Source organism: Bos mutus, chromosome 2 (assembly GCF_027580195.1).
Source record: "Bos mutus isolate GX-2022 chromosome 2, NWIPB_WYAK_1.1, whole genome shotgun sequence".
Classification (NCBI taxonomy): Eukaryota; Metazoa; Chordata; class Mammalia; order Artiodactyla; family Bovidae; genus Bos; species Bos mutus.
In genome coordinates, this window is record NC_091618.1 from 63,270,795 (window position 1) to 63,293,604 (window position 22,810).

At 53.1% G+C, this 22,810-nt stretch overlaps 1 protein-coding gene across 1 annotated transcript in view; it reads right to left on the reverse strand.

The window, feature by feature from the left end:
* Positions 1-22,810, reverse strand: part of GLI2 (GLI family zinc finger 2) — a 267,022-nt gene that overhangs the window by 172,573 nt on the left and 71,639 nt on the right. The window contains 1 exon segment of the mRNA XM_070389163.1: positions 21,706-21,886. Within this exon segment, the coding sequence (XP_070245264.1) occupies positions 21,706-21,856 (151 nt within the window). The 5' untranslated portion in view covers positions 21,857-21,886.

The following is a 22,810-nucleotide window of genomic DNA, read 5'->3' on the forward strand; positions in this document are numbered from 1 at the left end:
GCACTTGTAAAGTGCAGAACAAACCTCACCCATCTTTAGATTACCCACCCCTAAGGGCATGGCAACCCACTCCAGTACTCTTGCCTGGAAAATCCCATGGACAGAGGAGCCCGGTAGGCTGCAGTCCATGGTGTCGCTAAGAGTCGGATACGACTGAGCGACTTCACTTTCACTTTTCCCTTTCATGCACTGGAGAAGGAAATGGCAACCCACTCCAGTGTTCTTGCCTAGAGAATCCCAGGGACAGGGGAGCCTGGTGGGCTGCCGTCTATGGGGTCGCACAGAGTCGGACACGACTGAAGCGACTTAGCAGCAGCAGCAAGGGCACTTTTCTACCAACTGGAGCCAGGAACTCAGAAAGAGGCAAGATACCCCTGGGCCCCCAGACCTATGCACCAGAGTCTTTTTACTAAATAGTATGTAATTCATCAATAGAAGAGGCCCTAACACCCTTACTCATTGCCCCTGGACTCTCTGTCTACAAACAATTCTAGCAGATTTATATCTATTAACGTGGGTATAACTTAAAGAGGGCAGGGGGTTGTGACTAGTCCAGATAAGCAGGTTTATGAGCTGAAGACAGGAGGAGGGAAGCAGCAGTAGGAAGAAAGAAGGGCCTGCTCTTAGGGCTCAGACAGACTCAAGTTCAAGTCCTGGCTGAACCACTTAATAACTGGGTGAGCTTGGCAACAGGCTAATGAGTAGGCCTCCTGTAAACAACCAAATGCTTTTTGAATTAAATGGAATTGACTAACTGAATACGGTCTTGAAAGAAACTTGGGACCCGGGGCGGAGTTGGGGGAAGAGTCCCCCGCAGAAACTTGCTGTGAGCCCGAAGTCAGGAGGCTCAGAAGTCCTTTGTGGAGGGGTTGGGGAAGCAGGGAGAGATGAGCCCAGCATTTTGATGGACCCTGCTGGTCTTGCAGTAAGCGACACCCTGGCTCCCTACCAAAAAGCCCAGCCCCATAAGGATCTCCCCAAAGTTAGGGTCCAGTCTGGCTCCCGGCTTCATGCTAAATGCCAGCAACATGCAGTGTCAGCGGAGGACCCAGCCAGTTGAAGAGCTCAGCCCACACTCTTGTCTCTGCTTTGGGCCCTAGCCACCTCCACTCTGCCTCCCAGAGGCTGTTGAGGGATACAGAGCTATTTTCTTCTTAGAGATGTCTTCTGGGATGGAAAAAAATCCCAAATGCAGGTGGCAGCCCTCTTGTCAGACTCAAGACAGGTGCTGCCACCTCCAGCACCCACTCCCAGGCATGTAGGAGGCACTGCCACCTCCGGGGAGGATGCTGGCACTCCTGGAGTCCTCTGGCTCTTCTACCCTCTCTCTGCCAGGGGCTGGGTCCTCAGGCTCAGGCAGCTCTGACCTCTGCCAAGCGTGGGCACAGGGCCACATGGTTCCGTGAACTGAGAACACGATGCCTGCAAAGCACAGAGCAGGGCAGGGGCACTGGGTCCAGGACCCCATCAAATACCAGTCTTCTTGCTTGTGGAGACCTGGTGGGAAAGTCTGGGGATCCCTCTGGGCCTCTTGTGGGACAGCGGGCATAAAGGCTTTAGAAAAGTCTATCCTCAGTAGGGGCCGTGCCATCCGGCATCTTGTACCATCCTCAGGCACGGGTCTCTTAAGTTTCTATCATATATATATAAGTGAGAGGTTGATGATGCAGGACCCTCAGAGGAGTCCCTAGGCAGGGGACTTCCCCCAGTGGGCAGACCGATGGTCTCAGTGTGGGAGAAGAACGAATAGAGGGACTAAGGAGCCATCTGGGTGGGGGGATGGGGCAGGGTCCTGATGGACCTGTGCTTAGCTGGAGAATACAGATGGTCAGAAGAGAAGAGAGAAAGTGCAGCCACAGGGCAGGGAGCACCGAGGGGCACAGGAAGGCTGCAGGGGGAAACTCCCATGGTGGTATCCCTAAGCTGACACTTCATTTCCAAGATCTCCCTCTCCGGCGTGACTCCAGCTCAGGGTTGGCCGTGGCGAAATATGGGTGGGGTTAAGAGGAAGGCTGCTACAGAGCTGGGTCCTCTTTCAGGACAGGGCAAGCCGCAACACTTTCACAGTAATACCAAGAAACGATGTGTCTTTCTCATCTCTATGTTTGGTCAGCCTCACAACTCCATGAGCCAGTATTTCCAAGGGACGAAAGCATGATGACACACAGTGGTGCCTGGGTAAAAAAACACCCCTTCCAAGTGCAAGGCAGACCAATGGACTTTTAACAAACAGAATACAGAAAGGGCTTTGAGATGAGTTGTTTCTGAAAGTAACATTTCAGGAACAACTACATGTCAAGTTTTGGTGTATTATCTGAGAAGAACAACTCACTTAAAAGACTTTAAATATATTCCTCCACTTTCTAACTCCATCTTATGTGATGGAGGATTTCCTCCATATATTTCAACCAAAACAACATATCGCAACAGATGAAATACAGAAGCAGATAAAAGAACCCAGGTGTTTCTTATTCAACCTGACATGAAAGAGATTTACAAAAGAATCATCCCATTAATTTTTTTTTTATTTTTAGAAAACACTTTTCATAAAAACGGAACCACCACTGTTATTTTCCAGTGAATTTAAAAATATAAATTTTTCTCACATGACATTTCTAGTAAGGTAAATGTCAAGAGGTGTGAAGCCCACTAACATAAGATTTTTAGGGTCCTCAGTCATTTTTAAGGTATCAAAATATCTGGGGACACATGATAAAGGACAGGAGGCACCCTGATCCTTGGCTCACCCTGGCAAAAGGGGCAGAGCTGGCTGGCCCAGCTCCCAGACCAGATGTGAAAACAGCTGCAAGAGGCAGGCTCACTCTGCAGCTCCCCTGCATTCATCTGGCCTGAGACTGGGAGCTCGTCAAGGATGACATGAGATCTGTGTCCACAGCCATGTTCTCCCCATCACACCCAGCTTCTCCTCCTACTGTGGACCCCACTGACCTATAGCCGACCCAAGATGCAGAGGCCACAACCTTCCAGAACTCTGTGGCTCCCGCAGCTCAGTGTGAACTAGCCCCATCCCAACTCTGGTCCTATGTCGCTCCCAGTGGCTATGCTCCTCTGATTCACCTGAAGCTGGTGGGAGAGTGGGTGTCTAGGGGACCACAAGGCCTGTGCAAAGGACAAGTAGGGTGCTCTGGCAGATGAGCAGAGGAAGGCATCTGGGAAGAGGGAGAGCCACACCGAGAGGCAGAGGCTGGCATGTGCAAGGGACCCCATGAGGCTACAGAGGGGAGTAGGGGCCACGCGCGCCCACAGAGCTTGCACTTGGCCCACGGCCCCTGCACTGATGTGGCAGCGGGGCAGGGGCACTGTCTGGAAGGCAGCGGTCAGGGTTAACTCACTCCCCCCGATCTCTGGATGCAGTGATTTGCGGCTCCAGTTTCCAATGGGCTGCAGTTCCATAAAGGCAGAAGAGCCCTGTGGCTGAGCTGCCTCCTCTCCCGCTTAGTGGTGGTAAACGTTTCTTGATAAAGACATACAGTCTGCAGAGACCCCTCCACACCCCAAAGATAAGGGTTTAAGTGGCCTTATAACTGCCGTTACTTATCTTCACAGTGGGCAGCGGGAGTCTGCTCAGTGGCGGTGGTTTTCATTTCACTGTATATATTTTTAGTGACTGGTTATAAATCAGGCTCATCCCTGGGGCTTGGGGTCTGAGGTCTCCGCCACGCCAGGACAGGCTGGGAGAACCATCCCCCGTGCTTGCACTTCCAGCACTGATGGTCCTCAGGAAGGCAGGACACAGGGCCTTTGTCTCAAGGGTGCACCAAGGGGACTCTTGGGTCCCTCAGGCTTGTATCCAGCCCCTTCTCCAAGCAACAGCCTCTTTCCTGTCCTCCTGGCTTGTCCCTATCAAACCCTGTTCTCTCAACACAGCATCTGATACACTCATCCCATGAGGCACAGATGTCTGATAATGGCCCTGCTGCTGTCTTTTCCCTGGGGAATCTCTATGGTTCCACACTCATCCACTCTTAAGCCATAAGAATTCATCTCTAGTGATGAAATTACTGAGAAGAACATGGAAAAGGACTCCTAAACCCCCAGAAATCATGACCTCTGAGTTCCCACCACTTCTGTCTCTGTGTGACAGATGCTCAGTGATCTCCACTCATGTCCCCTTGTTCCCACCACTGTGAAGTATCCACACCCAGCTTCCAATCGCTAGCACCTGGGGTTAATTGTCTGCGGTTTTCCGCCTGCAAATACCACTCTGTCCCCCTGCACTGGAGGTCGAAGTGACAGGAGCTCAGCTCCCTTTTCCTTGGGTGGGATATATCACGAAGGGTCCTGGAGTTTTCCCAAAGGATGAAACTTCATTAGTTACTGGTGGCTGTGGCTGGCTGAGGTACCCTGTACCTGTCCAATCTCGTGTCCCCAGCCCCCTTCTTACCTCCTGATAAGCCCTGTGCACTAGCCCCCCATCTCAGAGCTTCTGAGGATGATGACTTTGTATACAAGTGACTGCACACCTGGGCACAGCCTAAGATGTCCCCTGGATGGATTGGGGAGGCTGGGGTGATCTTACTCCTCAAGATGCGGCAGTCCAAGAGGCTGGTACAGCCTGGACATCTAGTGGGCATGAGCCCACACTTAAGAAAGGCAGGAAGAGACCAGGGGTGGGCACCGGGATGGGAGGGGGAACTGAGGACGGAGGGCCTGATGCAGCTGAGGGTGGAGGGCTTGTTGCAGCTGAGGACGGAGAGCCTGGTGCACCTGAGGATGAAGGGCCTGAGGCAGCTGTACATATAAGGCCACCAGCAAGAGGCTGGCCCAGCAGACATGCATGGTGGCATCCATCTGCCCCAGGCAGCCACCCAGCTGTTAAGTTCTTGTACAAGCAGAGCCCAGAGTCTCAAGTCTGACCCTGGGCTTGGTTCTCTCCCTCCCAAGACAGAAGCCAGCTGAGGGGGTCAGATTGCTCCCGGTGTGCAGCTGGGATGTTTCTGGAACAGAAGAGCTCAAGGCCGTGGCCCCACATCGTATCTTCCCTGCCTCCACCTCCTCTGGGAAGAGCTTTCAAAGGCCACTCTTGTCCTGCCCCCAGCTCCAGAGCAATGGAGTGCCCAGAATCACAGCACAGGGAAACACTAACTCCATTTTCTATTTTATTTATTAATTTTTTTAAGATCCCAGGAGCTCCTGACTCCTCCACGGGGACACGTGCACAAAAACCATCTCTGACCACCCACAGCCCCGCCAGGACCCTTGGTCAGGGCTGCTCCGGGCACTAACGGGGTTAGTAGCACCTTCCATCTGGGTTCTAGCACCTTCCATCTGGCACACTGAGAATCTTTGGAACCTCTCACAGATGTCACCCAGCAGCATCACTGCAGCCATGGAACAGGCGACCCACTCCGGGTGCGATGACATCAGAAACACAGAGTGGGGCCTGTGGTCCCCAACGCTGGCACTGTGGTTGGCCTTGCCAGAGCTCCCAGGGGGAAGGCTCCAGTCTTGACCACAGGCCCCAGAGGCAGGGTAAGCCCGTTCCCGTGAGAAAGATCAGGACTCGAGGAGCCACCCTTGCCCTACAGTGGCTTGGAAACAGGGCATCTGGCTCCCTGGGGTTCCCCTTCAGCTCTTGCTCCTGGCACAGGGATAGTTGGATGGGGTGTGCTAGTTACTGCCCCCCAGCACGGGCACAGCCAGAGCCTGCTCCTCTGCCCCTTCTCTCCTGGCAGAGGAAGCGACTTCCACTCTGACTCAGCAGCACAGTGGCCTTAACCATCCTGGGAAACACTGCCTCCCCCAACTAGGGTCCCCATTTCCTGTTCTCCGCGGTGTGGCCATTCATGGGAGGACTTGCCTTTCTCACCCAACTGGACCATCCACTCCAGGAAAAGCAAACCTTGCCTGAGTGTCCCTTGCTGTGACCCAGTGACCACAACATCGCCTGGGATACACTAGACCGTCAATAAACATGTGTGGAAAGACAGGAAGGAGGCCGGGGCGGGGAGGGAAGGAAGAGTGATCTGAAAAGCAGAGAAATTCAGCCAGAATCACCAGTATCTCCTTTGTAGGGGCTTCAAGTCACAGTCAACTCAGCAAAAAAGAGGGTTTATTTGAAACAGCCCTCTCCTGCTCAAGGACTTTCAATGGCTCACTACTACCCAAAGTCTGAATTCCTCTGTGGCACATCCAAGCTTCCCCACACCTTACAAAGCTCTCTTGACAACTGCATCTCTCCTTCCACCCCTTCATGTGAACACCCCAGGCAAAGTAAGCCCTCTCATCCACATCCTCTAAGTAAGCCATCTCATTCCTGCCGCTAGGCCACCACTCTTGTCCTCTTCTCAGCACCCCCGCCTCACCTTCTTGGAGGAGCCGCCTTGGTGATGCCACCCCACGCCCACCAGAACTTTCTGGCATTTCTTCTCTAAGACTCTCTGGTAACAATCAGGTGCACTTTATGTTCCCTCATGGGAGGCTCCAAAGGACAACGAGGGACTGGGGACAGGCCTAGTCACCCCAGGAGCAGCCCTAAGAGGAAGAAACTTGCTGCTTCTGAAGAGCCAGAGCTCTGACTGCACCACGCACTCGTGTACCCAGCCCACCAAGAGCCAGAGAGAGGCAGGGGCAGTGTTTCAGTGATATCATGGGCCCCAGGTGGAGCAGTTCTGGCTTCCTGGGTTTGAAGGATCTGAGTGGGCTTCTATCACTTGCCACTAAGCATCCTGACTCAGTCTCCATCAGAGAAGAGCCACACTTTCAGGCCAAGATATCACCATCTTCCTGGATCTTTCAACATCATGCATGACCCTCTTGGGGTTCAGAATCAAGTTCAGCTGCCTGCCCATCCATGGTCCCTGGCTAAGAGCTGGCCTGAAGGACAGGCAGGGGACTGGGGAGGGGGGAAGTAGGGCTCCTGAGCCATCCACTGGGACTCCCTGAGGACCAACTGAGACCACGGAGTGGAGGGAAAACAGTGGAGGGAAGGGGCCACTCTGGGAACACCAGGCCAGGCCAGGGGAGGCAGGGGGTGCGCGCCAGACCCCACAACCTGCATCAAGCTGACCTGAAACCTCCACCACTTCCCAGCAACTGCAATCCAGCCAGCACTTGCCCTCCGTGGATGCTGCTCTGAAGAAAGCCTGGGAACCCACACATTAAGTATCTAACGCCCTCCCCTCCTTCAAGCCCGGCCCGAGGCAAGGGCAGCATCCTGGCCTGGGGGACCCAGGTTAGCTCCTTACCGGGGTCCAGCCGTGCTCAGTGTGTGGCCTCGGGCAGACTGCTCTCCTCTCTGGACCTCAGTGGACCAGATGGCCCCACGCCCCTCCCACTTGGAAGCTCCGAAGAGAAGCTGGCCCTTCCCAACCAAGCATCTGATTTCCAGCAGGACAGGGACCCCTCTCTCCCGGGCCCCCGCACCTCACCCACCTGGAGCAGGAGAAGGGGCAGCCGGGTAACCCTGGCCTGCTGGCAGGCAGTCTCTCCCAGCCCCGCTGGGCCACCACCCCTGCTGCTGCAGAGCCCATAGCCCTGCCACGATCAATTATTCGGCATCCAAGGGAGGACGTAATGTGGTGATAAAGGACCAGAAGTGAACTGCAGGCTGGTGCTCCTTCTAAAGTGATTTACTCGGCTCCCCTCCACTCTCACACCCTTAATGTAATTATTTACTTTGTCATTAAACACCGTCCTTCTACTCCAGTGATTTTTAGAGCTTCTGGAGCCTATAGACTTGATGAGGGAGGCTGCTCATTGGCCAGAGGCAGCAGAGTCCTCCCTGGGGGGCAGTGGTGCTCACGCAGGCCCGGAACTCATGCCGGGGTTTTAGGGCTATGACAAAGCCACTCCTAGACACCCCCAGGCACCTCCCTCACCCTCTTACCTCCTTCCTTACCTCCTCCCTCACTCCCTTCCTTCTCTCTTAAAACTAAGATATAATTCACATACCATAAAATTCACCCTTTTATGGCATACAATTCAGTGGTTTTTAGTACAGTCACCATGTTGAACAGTCATCACCTCTAATTCCAGAACATCTCATCACCCCAAAAAGGAACTCCATATGCATCAGCAGCCACCCCCATTTCCTTCTCCCCTCCGCCCCTGGCCACCTTTCATCTATTTTCCATCCCTATGGATTTGCTCATTTGGAACAGTTAATGTAAGGGGAACGCTGGCCTTCTGTGTCTGGCTTCTTTCACTGAGCATAATGTTAGCAAGGTTCATACCTGCTATGGTATGAATACCTTCAACTTCAAGGTGCTGAAGTATGTATCAGTATTTCATTCCTTTATTTTACCAAATAATATTCCATTATGTGGATAGACAACATTTTATCCATTCATTGGCTAATGGACTCCTAGGTGGTGCCAGTGGTAAAAGAACCCGCCTGCCAATGCAGGAGATGCAAGAGATGCAGGTTTGATCCAGGGGTCAGGAAGATTCCCCTGGAGTAGGGAATGGTAACCCACTACAGTTTTCTTGCCCAGAAAATTCCATGGACATAGGAGCCTGGCAGGCTACAGTCCATGGGGCTGCAAAGAGTCAGATGCAACTGAGCACAGCTAATGGACATTTGGGTTATTTTCATTTTGGGGGGCTATTATGAATAATGTCACTGTAAACATTCATCTACAAGGTCTTGTAGAAACACATGCTTTCAATTCTCCTGGGTAGATACCTAAGCGCGGAATTGCTAGATCCTCCCTCCCTCCTTTTTCCATCCTGTAGTCAGCCCTGAGCTGGCAGAGCTGGGGGCCTGGCATGAGGGCACCACTGAGGGCAGAGGTCAGCTGGAAAGCACCACACGACTCCGGCCACTAATGGCACAGCCAGGAGTTGCCACAGGCCCCCTGAGGCAGGTGAGGTCACCCTCTCGTGAGAATAGTGACAGTAGCCCCCTGTCGGCCACATGCAGATCCTCACCGCACTTCACACATCAGGCAAGGGTGCCCCATGCCTGTACCTGACTGAAGGCACCTGTTGCTTTCCTTGGCACCAACGCAGCCTGGAGAAATGTGATCAGTGGGCAGACTCTGGACCAGAAACAGGACAAAGTTTCTCTATCGCATCCAGCCTCACAACTCGCGCGTTTGGCAACCTCTCCTTCCCTTTCTGACCCTCTTATCCCCGGGCTCAGCTGCCCCAGCCCCTGGTACTCAGGTGCCTACAGCTGTCCATGGGGAGGGTCCTGGCACTAGGGAACCTGGGTCACAAAAGGGATGAAGGACAATGTGGGCCTCTGAAGGAACCCAGACGCAAGGTGATGGCTAAGGGTAAATGTAAGGTTCTGGGTTGGGAGCGGAGAGTGCTGTCCTGCCCTGCCCAGCATCACCCTGCTCTGGCTTCATGCAAAGGCTCCATGTCCAGAATGGCAGGGATGGAGGACAGCACAGCGTTCAAGCCTGCTGTCTATCACCAGCACCACACCAAGCCCAAGCCCTCCTCTCAAATGCGGCTGCTCAAAGGAGATAGAAAATTGGATGTGGCAAAGTGCTTCACCCTGTCTGGTGTCGGGACTTCAGGCAGCCCAACTCCCCCACACGCAAGCTGCCAGTCCACACCCACTGGGAGCGGTGCCAGCCAGCACACAGGGAGAGGGCCAAGGGCAGTTTTCTCAAGACGGAGCCCCTCCAGCCCCCTCCCTCCCTGCCTGCCCCCGGAGAAGAGGCTGCCTAAACCTGGCGTGTGCGTGCTAAGTCACCTCAGAGGTGTCTGACCCTGTGCGACCCTATGGACTACAGCCAGCCAGGCTCCTCTGTTCATGGGATTCTCCAGGCAAGGATACTGGAGTGGGTTGCCATGCCCTCCTCCAGGAGATCTTCCTGACCCAGGGATCGAACCTGCATCTCCTACATCTCCTGCATTGGCAAGCGGGTTTCTTTACCACTAGTACCACCTGGGCCTCTTGATGAAAGTGAAAGAGGAGAGTGAAAAAGTTGGCTTAAAGCTCAACACTCAGAAAACTAAGATCATGGCATCTGGTCCCATCACTTCATGGCAAATAGATGGGGAAACAGTGGAAATAGTGACAGACTTTATTTTTCTGGGCTCCAAAATCACTGTAGATGGTGACTGCAGCCATGAAATTAAAGGACGCTTACTCCTTGGAAGAAAAGTTATGACCAACCTAGACAGCATATTAAAAAGCAGAGACATTACTTTGCTAACAAAGTCTAGTCAAGGCTATGGTTTTTCCAGTAGTCGTGTATGGATGTGAGAGTTGGACTATAAAGAAAGCTGAGTGCAGAAGAATTGATGCTTTTGAACTGTGATGTTGGAGAAGACCCTTGAGAGTCCCTTGGACTGCAAGGAGATCCAACCAGTTTATCCTAAAGGAAATCAGTCCTGAATATTCATTGGAAGGACTGGTGTTAAAGCTGAAACTCCAATACTTTGGACACCTGATGCAACAAACTGACTCATTGGAAAAGACCCTGATGCTGGGAAAGATTGAAGGTGGGAAGAGAAGGGGACGACAGAGGATGAGATGGTTGGACGGCATCACCGACTCAATGTACATGAATTTGAGTAAACTCTGCGAGTTGGTGATGGACAGGGAAGCCTGGCGTGCTGCAGTCCATGGGGTTGCAAAGAGTCGGACACGGCTGAGCAACTGAACCGAGCGCCACCTGGGAAGCCCGCCTAAACCTGGAAGGGGCTCCAAATGAGCCTTGCACACTCAGAGCCAGGCTAGGCTGGGCCTCCAGCCTCCTCATATGGCTGTGCAGCAGCTGGTGGACACAGGTGGAGCAGGGGCCTCTGAACACAGCATTATAGAGCTTCCCAGTTCCAAGAGTGGGGCTTGTGCTGGGGCTGGGGAGTGAAGGGATCTGCTCTCCCAAGGGACAGCCAGAGCCAGCCACCCCCAGCCCGTTTCAGACACCAGGACCTTTGTATTATATGTGCTTTTCCTCCAGCTAGAACACCATCCCCCTTGCACATCATGGACAACCTGCTCCTCCATGAAGACTGTTCAGATACCTGTGCATTCATGCCTTCATTTCTTCATGCTCAGATATCTATTGGAAGCATACATGCTACTCTGGGGAAATAGTTCTAGAATAAACCTAATAGTAGCCACAATAATACAAACATAGCAGAAACTAGTCCATACAGAATGTTTACTACGTGCCAGGTGATGTCGAAGCACTCTACACTGCTTACCTGCACTGCGGTCTTCAAAAGATAAGTATTTTGTCCGATTTTAAGATGAGGACACCAGCGTTCAGATCAGCAAAGGATACTCAACTGGCAAGTAGCAGAGCAAGGATTCAAACCTCATCTTCCCAAGCCTGAGCCCCAGGTCCCAGACCACAGTGACCGTCCCAGAGCTGCATGTTCCATGCACCATACACGCAGTTGTCCTAAGTCCTGCCACACTCTGCAAACACCTCCTTGGTAACATCTCCCCAACCACCTGATCTGAATGTGTGGCTGCTCCCAGCAGGACCCCAGCTGAGAGCCAGCACACAGCTGCAGATGATGGCCTTCCCAGGGCCCGACTCAGCCTTCAAGGCCTTTTGGGCCCCACTCCTTCCCTGCAGTTTTCCTGGTCATTCAGGCCTCAGGCAATGGCCACATCAGCACTGTGAGTTGGGGCATCTGGTTTCTCCCCGGGTCAAGCTCTTGGGGACAAGCATTAGTCTTGGATGACTCCTCTCCTCCTTCCCACCTGCCCAATCTGGTGCTGGCATTCAGATGCGCTGCTTTCCCCCTTCACCCATCAGTGTGCCGAAAAGGAGGGGACACCGATAAAGCCATAGGAACCTCAGTCCACATGGTCCAGTGGCCACACATCCACCTGGGTACCCCAGTCACCCTTGGGCCTAACTGCAGGGCAGTCCAAAAGGCCTCCCCCTTCCTGGGTCCTATAGGTCCCCAGATACCACTGCCCATCCCTCCACGCTTGGCTGCTGGACCCCTTGCTTCCAGCTGCTCTGCCCAAGACTGCCTCCCACTGCAGGTGAGCTTCCCAGCTGGCCCTCCCATTCCAGCACGGCAAGGACCTGACTTCAGCCTCTGTGGCTGGCTCCCGGATGCCCTGGGGAGGGGAGGGCAGTCTGAACACTCCATCTGCCACCCTGGTGCCCCTCTCAGGCCACACACCCCAAATTAGAGGCACGTGTGCCAGCCTGCTGACTGCCCCCAAGCCCTTGCCCTCCTGACAGGCTACTCTGTTTCTGCTCTCCCCATAATGTCCACCATCTTTCCTCTTCCCACTTGGAAAAACCTCGCGCATCCCTATGGGCCCTTCTCTCAAGCTGCCTCCGAGGAGGCTACCTGGGCAGGATCATCCCTTGGAACCCCTAGAAGGCAGAGGCAGTGTCTCCACCAATACAGTTCTGGTTGGCGTTTCAGAACCATCTGTGTAATGCCCATGTGAGCTCAGGGAACCCCAAGGCCGCCAGGGCAATCTCAAGAAGGCCAGGGATCTCCCATGGCCCCCGAACGCCAGGCCTGACTTCATTATCTTCCAAATGTTCCCAAGATCAGAGGCCGTGAGACCTGACCACAAACATAAAATAAATTATCCTCCCCACACCAATGATAAATGGTTCTATTAGCAAACCAGATTGTTAAACTCCGATATAACAGAACGCAGGAAACCGGGGCCCATTCATCCTCCCTCCAGCGCATACTGAGTTGTAAATAGGTTATTTTGTGTGTAAATAACACATTAAAACACAGCATTAGCTGTGTCTTTTGATAGAGAGGAAATTGTTACAAATAAATAATTCTGGACAGGAATGTAAAATAAGCCAGATTTAATAGTGCATGCCTGGTGCAGTCGTGTTAAACATGACTAAAATGATAAACCCCAGAATATACTAATAGTAAACTATGCACTGACATCAAAGTAATGAGGCTGTATTTTCACCAAGCTTTAGAAATGCTAAAATTAGTTCTGACAGAACCAAACGTCAGAAAAATGTTTCTAACATAAACACCAACCATCCTTTTCGGAAGCTGAGGTTGGGCCCAGGAAGGGGACAGGGCTGGGGGCGCTAGTGCTCCAATATAGGCAGAGCCTCGAATATGGGTTTCCAGTCACCACGGTGTCCCTGGGTGACTGGACTTCAAGTATATGGGCCTCAGTCTTCACATCTGTAAAATGAACGGATTTGAACTAGATGATTGCTAAAGCTTCTTCCAGTTCTATCGTTGGAAATGACTTCGAAGCTTTCTCCAAACTCTACAACAGTTTAACATGTAAAAGAGTCACGAGAAGTGAAGTTACGTCTACCAGGCGGGTCCCATGTCCCAGGGACTAACAAGACCAAGGGTCAAAGCAGCACCTGGAACACCTTCCTGCTGCCAGGGCAGCTCAAAGGCACAGAAATGCAGGTCCGAAATGCAAACGTGAGCCAAGGGGAGTGGCCAGAGTGCAGACCCCAGGCTGTCTTTGAACACTGTAGGCAGGAGGGGAAGAAGCCTGCTGTACTGGGGGCAGGCGGGCATCCCCTCTGATTTGGGGTGGCAGCCGCTTTGAGGGACATTTAAAGCATGAGGTCTCAGCATCAAACATGAGGCCACCATACGCAAGAAGAAAGCTGGCTCAGACCCACATCCCCACCAGTTACTTCATTTCCACACAGGCACTCTGCCAGCCATGGTCAAAGGCTGTCCCATTTCAGTCCATCGTGGCCAGAAGGAGTGACCAGTATTATCTCCATTTCCCAGACTTCAGAGAGGTTAACTGACTTGCCCCAGAACACAGAGCTAACAAGTGGGGAGCTGGGAGGAAGCCAGGTCCTTTCCCCCACTCTCTGTGCTCCACGGAGGGCTGCCAGGAGGCTCCAGCCCTCCCTCTCTGATCCTCCAGGACACCCCGGCACCTGAGACCATGTCTGGGCATCATCAAGAGTCACTCAGGGCAGGGAGGGATAAATTAGTAGGAGTTGGGGATTAACATATACACACTACTATATATAAAATAGATAATCAAAAGGACTTACTGTATAGCACAGGGTACTATATTTAACATCCTGTGCTAAACCATAATGGAAAGGAATCTGAAAAAGAATGTCTATATATGTATAACTGAATCACCTTGCTGTACACCTGAAACAATATTGTAAACCAACTATACTTCAATTAAAAAAAAAAGAAAAAAACAGTCATTCAGAGCCCATCCTGAAAACATCCAGGGAACTGTGCTGCACTCCACTTCCTGGGCGTGCGGAGCTGTCTCAGAGAACTGAGCTCTGCTTTCGGGAAAAGTCTTATGGGAACCGGCTGTTCCGTGTGGCTGGGCCGTTAAAACAAGCTCAGAAGCAGCACCAACAGCTTTCTGGAAATCACTTAAATAAGAGTAATTGCCCACTTAGTCACACGTGAGTGCATCCTTGGGCTCAAAGCAAGTGTGTGGCCCTGCTGGGCAGCTCAGGAGGCCAAGCAGGACTGGCCCACAGCAGCAAGTTCCCCGCTGTCCAGGGAGTCTCAGGAGGGAGCCAGGGCCCAGGAGGAGGCCAGGCCCAGCAGACCCTCATCCTAGGGGATGGGCAGCTCAGGAGGCCAAGCAGGACTGGCCCACAGCAGCAAGTTCCCTGCTGTCCAGGGAGTCTCAGGAGGGAGCCAGGGCCCAGGAGGAGGCCAGGCCCAACAGACCCTCATCCTAGGGGACCTCCGGATTGGCAGAGGCAGCTGGCCACCCCAGTCCGCCAGGCACACACTTGGCGTGACAGTCCCAGACTCACTTCCCTTACCCAGCAATCACTTCCTGGATGTCTGCCTCGCTGGGGGCGCTGTCACAGGGCCTCGGGGCTTGGGCGGGGGGAGTGGGAGAGACTCAGAAATAGACACACCAGGGCGTCCCTGGTGGTCCAGTGGTTGAGAATCCGCCTGCCAATGCAGGGGACACAGGCTTGATCAGGGAATAAGATTCCACATGCCTCGGGGCAACTGAGCCCCTGTGCCAGAACTACTGAAGCCTGAGCACCCTGGAGCCCGTGTCCCGCAGCAAGAGAAGCTACCGCAATGAGACCTGCGTACCACAAAGAGCACCCCTGCTTGCCACAGCTAGAGAAAGCCCACACCCACAACGAAGACCCAGTGCAGCCAAAAAGAAACAATTTTAAAAAATTATTGTTAAACAAAAGAGAAAGAAACAGACACACCAGGGATGGAGACACTTAGGATGACAGGGCAAGGTGGGTGCCATATGACTTGGGATTTCCCAGTCCTGAGCCTCACAGTAAGAACATCTTATTTCCATACTCTGGCATTTTCACAGCATTCTGAAACAGGCATGAATGCCCCTCTCCTTTGAACAAAAATCTACCTTGAAGAAACTTTCCGAGAAGCCAATGGCCTGTGAACAAGAGGAAGGGGTGGCCAGTGGGAGCTCAGGCAACAGGGAGTGCCGTGCTAACAGCAATGCCAGGCCACCCCTCCACCAAAACTGCCCAGCTGCCACCGATTCTCTACTTCTGGGGGGCTCATCCATGCCTTGGACAGTGACCTGGGAAATCTGTTAACATATGCACACCCAGGCCCTGGCCCAGTAGATTCTGTTTTGGCATCCTGAAAGTCTGCCTTAATTAGAGTCACCCAAGACTCTAAGGCTTGGCCAGCTTTGGCATCATTAGGTCTGACCCCACCCTCCAGCACACAAGGCTGAATTAAGGAGGCCAGAGACCCACTAAGGTCACCTATCCATGACACCCTGTGGTAGCAAAGCACAGGAGGACAAGAACTCAGGTACAATTTCCAGCTCAGGGCTCCCTCCACCTTCTCAAACAGGAAGACACCAGAAATCTGGGATTCCTACCACCTGTTCGGGGTGGTCCACTAGCAAGGGTTACCTCAGAAAGAGACCTTCTAAGTCAGGCAGAGCCTGCAGACCTAGAAAAGGAAATTTGGTTATAGTTTATAAAGCAAAGACTTAACTTGGAGTTAACTGTGTGCCTGGCACCATACGTGTGCTAACACAGGTAATTCTCACAATGCTATGAAGCAGATGCCATTCTGGTGCCCATTTTATGGATGTGGAAACTGAGGCACAGATCTGCCCGAGATCTGCACAGTTGGGCCTTAAGCAAGCAGACTGGCTCCAGAGGCTGGGCTGCTTCAACTATGACTCTACACTGCATACAAGGAAAGAGATAGCTACTACTCACAAGGCGTCTGTCCCAGGCAGGTGTGAGCACACTGTATGTCTCCTGTAATTTCTTCATGGCACCTCTGCATATGATTCTCACTCTACATGTACAAAGACCTGTCTTGCCTTCTGCTGCCAGGCATAGACAGCCTAACATCTAAGAGTGATCAGAATCATAGCTCACAGGCTCTGCTTCAGGAGGTCTGGGGTGAGGCCCAAGTCCCAAGGATGCTGATGCTGCTGACTCTGATGGAAGGACCACCCTGGGAGCACCCTGGCCTAGGACATGGTGGGTGCTCCATGTAAGAGTGAGGTGTTGGCTACCACAGATGCATCATAGAATTTCTATGGCCTGTGTTGACTCTGGGGACAAGGAAAGCTCCCTGGATCAAGATGCAGCTGAGGTTTATGGCTCCAGCCTTCTCATCCTCCCAGCCCAGAGGCGTGGGGGTGGCTGGGTCCCTGGTGCTCAGCTGAAGCAAACACAGAGGTTCAGAAATATTTTTGGAAAGAAAATCCACTGTTGAAGAGGAAAATACGACAGCATCGGGGAAGTTTCAGTGTAAAAAAATGAGAAACATCTGAATCGAATTGCCTTTAAAATTACGCCATGTGAAAAAATTAAAGGGAAAAATAGCTCTGGGCAAAAATATGTTTTTAAAGCTTGATGGCCTCCCAAGTGTTAGCAGAGCAGCTCAAGAGGCTGGGAAAGTGCCCACCAGCCGCGGCTTCTGCCGTCTGGTCTGACCACAGGGCTGCTTGTCCTTGCACAGCCCTGTGATGCAGAGGTGTTCCTGTCACACAAGGAGGTGGAACCTCTCAGTGGAAATACCCAGTCCTGAGCATAGCTAGCTTCACAACTCCAAAGGGTAGTCAAGCAACAGAGGCTGCTCGAGCCAGGTAACTTCTAAGGTCCCTCTGCAAATAAGTCACAGCCCAGACCTCCAAGAGCTGGAAGGAAGCAGGCGCTGTTAGGCCACTGAACCAACCAACAAGGGAGGGGACAGATAAGAACTGTCCAGAGCTGGTGCAGAGGCCAGACACACACACACAGTGTCAGCAGGCTGAGCTTTGAGGCCCAAATCACCCACAAACAATCTAAGTCAGGATCTCAAAGCAAATTCAAGAAGGAGATGCTCAGTATGGGAGAGGCAAGGGCCCTGAGCCTCAGACCCCACTCTCTAGGGAAGCAGCAGAAGGTCTGGGCCAGTCCCTTCTCCACCTCATTTCAGTCCCACCTACAAAAGGAGACACTCTGACTTCCCATGAACTAGACGTGCCAACACTGCACCCCTAACACCCTAGACGTCCTGCGTGTCCTTTCCAAGCATTGCCACTGGGGACTACTACTGCCCTCATCCCTGACCTCCTCACTCTGGACCCTTACTCTCCTTCTCATTCCTAATGGGGCCAAGAAAGCTGAGTCAGTCTCCAGATACTATCAGTAAAGTGCTGGGAGAGGACAGGGGCTGGAGGCAGCCCTGATGTATAGCGTTTGCCAATTTCCATGGTGTAAATACTTCCACCCCAGCAAGGTTAAATGACCAACCTAAGGCCACAGAAAAAGCAAGAGAGTTCCAGGAGTTAGTGATGGACAGGGAGGCCTGGCATGCTGCGGTTCATGGGGTTGCAAAGAGTCAGACATGACTGAGCGACTGAACTGAACTGAAACTCTGCCACAGATGGCAGAGTTGGAAGGAGAGCTTGTATACTTGGTTCTCCCAAGTCTGCATAGTCTGCTTCCAGTGCACCCCTGCCTCTCAGACTTGATGACTTTTTCTGGCCGAGGCATGTAGGATCTTAGTTCCCCCACCAGGGATTGAACCCAGGGCCCTGACAGTGACAGCATTGAGTCCTAACCACTGGACCACCAGGGGAATCCCGTTATTGACATTCTAATAGAGGGTTCTAGAAAACTGAAGGTCCTTAAGAACCAAAGAGATAAGTTTCCTATATGCAATGTACATCGACCTGGGTCAACTACTTCTAAGGGAACCTCTATGTACTATAAACTTGTGACAGAGGTGAGAATAACTTGTATCCTGCTTTTTTACACTTTGCATTAAAACATACGCATGCGTGTGTGCTGAATCGCTTCAGTCATGTCTGACTCTGAGACCCAGCGGATTGTAGCCCGCCAGGCTTCTCTGTCCATGGGATATCCCAGGCAAGAATACTGGAGGAGGTCACCATGCTCTTCTCCAGGGGATCATCCTGACCTAAGGATTGAACCCACCTCTCTTATGTCTCTTGCATTGGCAGGAGGGTTCTTTACCACTAACACCACCTGGCAAGCCCCAAAACATATGCACATCCCCCATCATGATAATCATAACCAACATTTTCAGGCTCTACATAATGTTCCATTCAATAGACATTCTACAGTTTGATTCATCAATCCCCTATCAATGAACACTTAGGGTGTTTCCAAGTGTTTACAGTTACAAATAACGTGGAAATGAAATCCTTCTGCCTAAAGGTATGATCACTCTTAGGAATCAAAGTCCTATAATTCCAGGGTTGGGACTGAAGCTCCTGAGGCCAAAGGGCAACTAGGGAGCGGGTGATCGCAGCCCTGCCAGTTCTCAGGGTCTGACCCTTCTGCATTCCTCACCACAGTGCCCCCAACATCCTCAGACAGGACTCCCCCTACTCTGGACAGATGCATAACAGGCCATGAAACACTGAGCTTGTGTTTCTCTTCTGAGAAAGCTGCAAAGCACGGTATGGATCACAGAGACGATCTCAGGGACAAACAGTGTCAGAAGAGCCTCGTGTCTGAGCCGGCAGTCACTTGCTCAACCACAGGGAATCAGCTCAGTCCCACCCCTGCTTCAGCAAGCAGGCATCCCAGGATGGTTACCCCATCTTTTCCAGAAAACAACTCAGGGACAGACCCCTCAACAGGCAGCTCTCAGCTCTCCCCCACCCCCTGCCCCAGCCCAGCACACACCAGACAGCACGGCCCCTCTCCCAGGTCTTCAGGCAGACCCTCTGCCCTGCCCACCCATGTTCACACCAGCCCCAAAGCCAGGTACTGAGCCCCCGTCTTGGGCCAGCTCCTCACCAATGCCACCTTCCCTGACACCACCCAGGGCCCCAGGACACCCTCAGGCACTGAGCTCCAGAGCAGAACACAAATATTCCCAGCCTGAGAGGGCCTCCATGTGGGGGACCCCCACAAACCCCCTGTGCTGCCTGGCACCCCTTTCTGTGCATCCATCTCACCTGTCCACAGGCCTAAGCCCCTGTGGGCCCACAGCAAAGGTTGTTTGGAACCTTCTAGGACTTTGGTTTCCTGAGTGAAAGAGGATTCTTGCTCACGGCATCTCTGTCACCGTGGGTAAGATTTAAGGAAGGTCTGATGTCATGAGATTATACAGACTTGGAATAACATTTGCCAAATACTCTCACAACACAGTTTAGGAAAACGAGACCCAGAGAAGCGAATGGCCTGTCACACCGGGACCCAGGACATGGCTGGAATGGGGACCCAGGCCAGTGTCCCAGGGCTGCTCCACCGGCCTCCCTTGCCCCACCGGCAGGACGCAGACATCATGGTCCCCCAGCCCTCAGGGAACCGCTCCAAGATGCTACTGCTCTGCCCTGACTCCAGGAGGGCTCTTCACAAATGGGGTGTCCAGAGAGTGGCTCAGGGAGCAGGAGACACACCTGCCTTGCTCCAGTGACAATGAGCCGCCTGCCCCGGGCGACTGGGTGGACAGGCACGTCCACGCAGTGCAGGAACCTCATCAGCCAAGCACTCCCCTGGGGTCCAGCAATGAGGGGATGGATGGAGGCCTGCGGGGGTGGGCAGGACCACATCTTGGGTGAGGGTATGGGGCAGAGCAAGGTCAGGCGCCTCTGGGGAGCCACTGCACCCCAAGCTCTAGGCCCACTGCCCTCCCCCGCCCCCAAGAGACCAAGACCCCCTCAAGCATCTGTGGTTATTGCCCCATCGGTGACAACCAGGTCTGATGTTCAAGGGCTTTCTCCCAGTTATTCCATAATTACTCCCTAATTACCACCTCGGTCTGTTCTCAGCTCCTGGGACATGACAGTGCAGCGTGCCGCATGGCAGTTCACAATCCACTCTTGGATTCAGAGAGGCAGACACAGGCCAAGGTGGGGACAGCTGAGGCCCTGGAGGGTGGGCCACAGATGCACCAAGGTGACACAGGCCTAAGGGGCCCATGCGTCTCTGCATCAGGCAGAGGGAAAGCCTGAGACGCCACCACAGGTCAGGGGAAGGAACAGACCAAATGCAGACCCAGCCAGGCCCAGGACAAGCCAGCACTGGACCACCGCAGGTCCCCACCCTCGGCCACGCCTCCTCTCCTTCCACTCATGGCCTGGCTCCCTGACAACATGTGCACGGGTTCCACCCTGGCCTTTGGCGCCTTCCTCCACCCCACTGGCCCCTCCTCACAGGGGAAGGGCCTGGAGAGCCCGGCTCCTAGAGGGGACTGGAGTCAAGGGACATCACACAGGGCAGGAGGCCAAGTACCCACCTCCTGGAGTAGGAAGGTTGGCCTGGGACCTCCTTCCACTGACTGGGGCCACACATCCTGACAGTTGACCTCCAACTCAGAATCACGGGGAAAAATAAAAACAATGTGGTAACAATGACCAGTTCACTCTTGGAAACAGTGAATCCGACACACTCTCTCTTTCCAAATCCCGGGGCTCCAGCTCTAAGCTGCACCCAGCACGGCCCAGCAGTCCCAGCATCATCTGAACACGGGTTAGAATTACAGAAACTCAGCCTCACTCTGACTCACCCAGTGGGGGTCTGCACTGGAACAAAGCCCCCTGGGGTCTGTGTACATCAACGTGTGAGTGGTGCGGCCAGCATTCACACCCCACTCCAGAGAGGGCACAATCCCCCCCACCCCCACTCTGCCTCTGAGCTGTGCTTCTGAGCTGCGCTTCTGAGCTGCGCTTGAGTGGCAAAAGCAACAGGGCATGACTAACTGCGCTTGAATAAAAAGGGGAAGAAAAGAAATCTAAGTCTCTCCATTCCCCAGAGACAGAAATAGTGTTGTGGCCTCCAGATGGACCGCGCAGACACAAGGGGAGGTCTCGCCTTCCCGCCAAACTTTCCCAACGGGATGCTGGCACGGACCAGTGGAAACCAGAGCGTATTTCTCTTTGGGGCAGTAAAATGAGAGGCTGTGGCTCGGGGAGTCCTTCTGTTATAATTAAGTTGGCCAGAAATTCACCTAAGGATGCTAAATTCCGTACCTGACCCTCTAATTACAGCCAGAAGGGATCAGGAGACAATTACTTTCCAAAATAGTCCTTGGCAGGCCGGAGGCAAGAAGCCACCTCTCTGGCACATGTGTGCCAAGGGCCGCCCCTCAGCCCCGCACCTCCCATCCCTTCACTTTCCCGTTTTCCCAGTGGAGCCCGAGATGTCCAAACCCCCTTCCCAATTTGGGAGGGCTGGACCTCCAAGATCCACCTGCAGGCCTCCATCCTAGTGCCTGGGGTCCCCAGAACCTGGAGCACCCTCTGGCTCCCCCCATGAACCCAGGATGTCTGCCCAGTGACATCGACCACCCGTCTCATTGAATCTCAAATGGACTCATGAAAAACAGCCCCCTCCCCTGCCAAGTGCATTGAACAGCAAGTACCTCCTTGGGCAGCTACTGCGGCCGCAGCCGCCGCCGTGGCCACCGCGAGGGCCGAGGCTTTCCTGCCGGGGTCAGGGAAAGCGAGGCCCTCCAGGATCCCACCTTTGACTTCTTTCTTGTCCGTGGCCGTGGCTGAGGCGGATGTCTCCATCCTAGCCGCACATAGTCCTGGGTGGCAGCCCTGGAGGGGGAGACAAAGGCAATCACCAACGTGTCCCCCAGACCCAGCTAGGAAGCACCAACCCAGGTTCCCAGCCACCGCCCCGTGCTCCGAAAGCAAACAGCTTCCTCCTCTGATCTTTGCCAAGGAGGGTTTAACTAATTTTGAGGCTTCTTCATTCTGAGATTCATCTGGTCTTTCAAACGACCTCACAGACAGCAGCCAAGCATTTTCACTGTTACCCAAGATTTTTCAAATCTAAGCAACAAGTTCCTAGTCCTGCACATGGCAAGTAGCAAGAACTATCTTGAGAAAGAAAGTCAGAAAGCAATGCCCCTCAACTCAGACTCACGGGACAAGAAAAATCAATGAGAGGACCACGACAAGGAGGTCCTCAAAGAAAAGCCCTCGTTCTCCCATTCCTTGGCTGCTCACCAGGTCCACCTTTCACTTACTCACGTGTATGTTCATTCACTCTTTCATCCATTTGCTCATTCATTCATTCAACAGTTTTCATCATTTATTTACTCTCATGCGTTTAGTCAATATCTTATCGAGGCCTTACTATGCATCAAGTGTTATGCCTGGTGTTGAGAACACAACCCACAGAGTTGACACCCTTCTTGGGAGAAATGATAACTAAGGTGGGGGACAGAGAAATGTATATTTCATTCCCCTTAGTGAGAGGTGGTGTGTGAAGGAAAGCAGAGGGGCAGGCTAGAGCAGCATGGGAAGGGCAGGAAGGCCACCATCCTGCCTCACTAAGGAAGGGATGGGATGCCACTTGAGGGTCTGAGGGAGACTGCGGCAGTCACAGGGCAGGGGCAGGGGCTGCCGGCCTGGGTGGGAGGAGGCTGGTTTGTTCCAGGAGCAGCAAGAAGCTGAGTACAGGCCCTTGGAGTATTTTGAGCAGAAGGGGGACGTAACAGGACTCAACAGTATAAA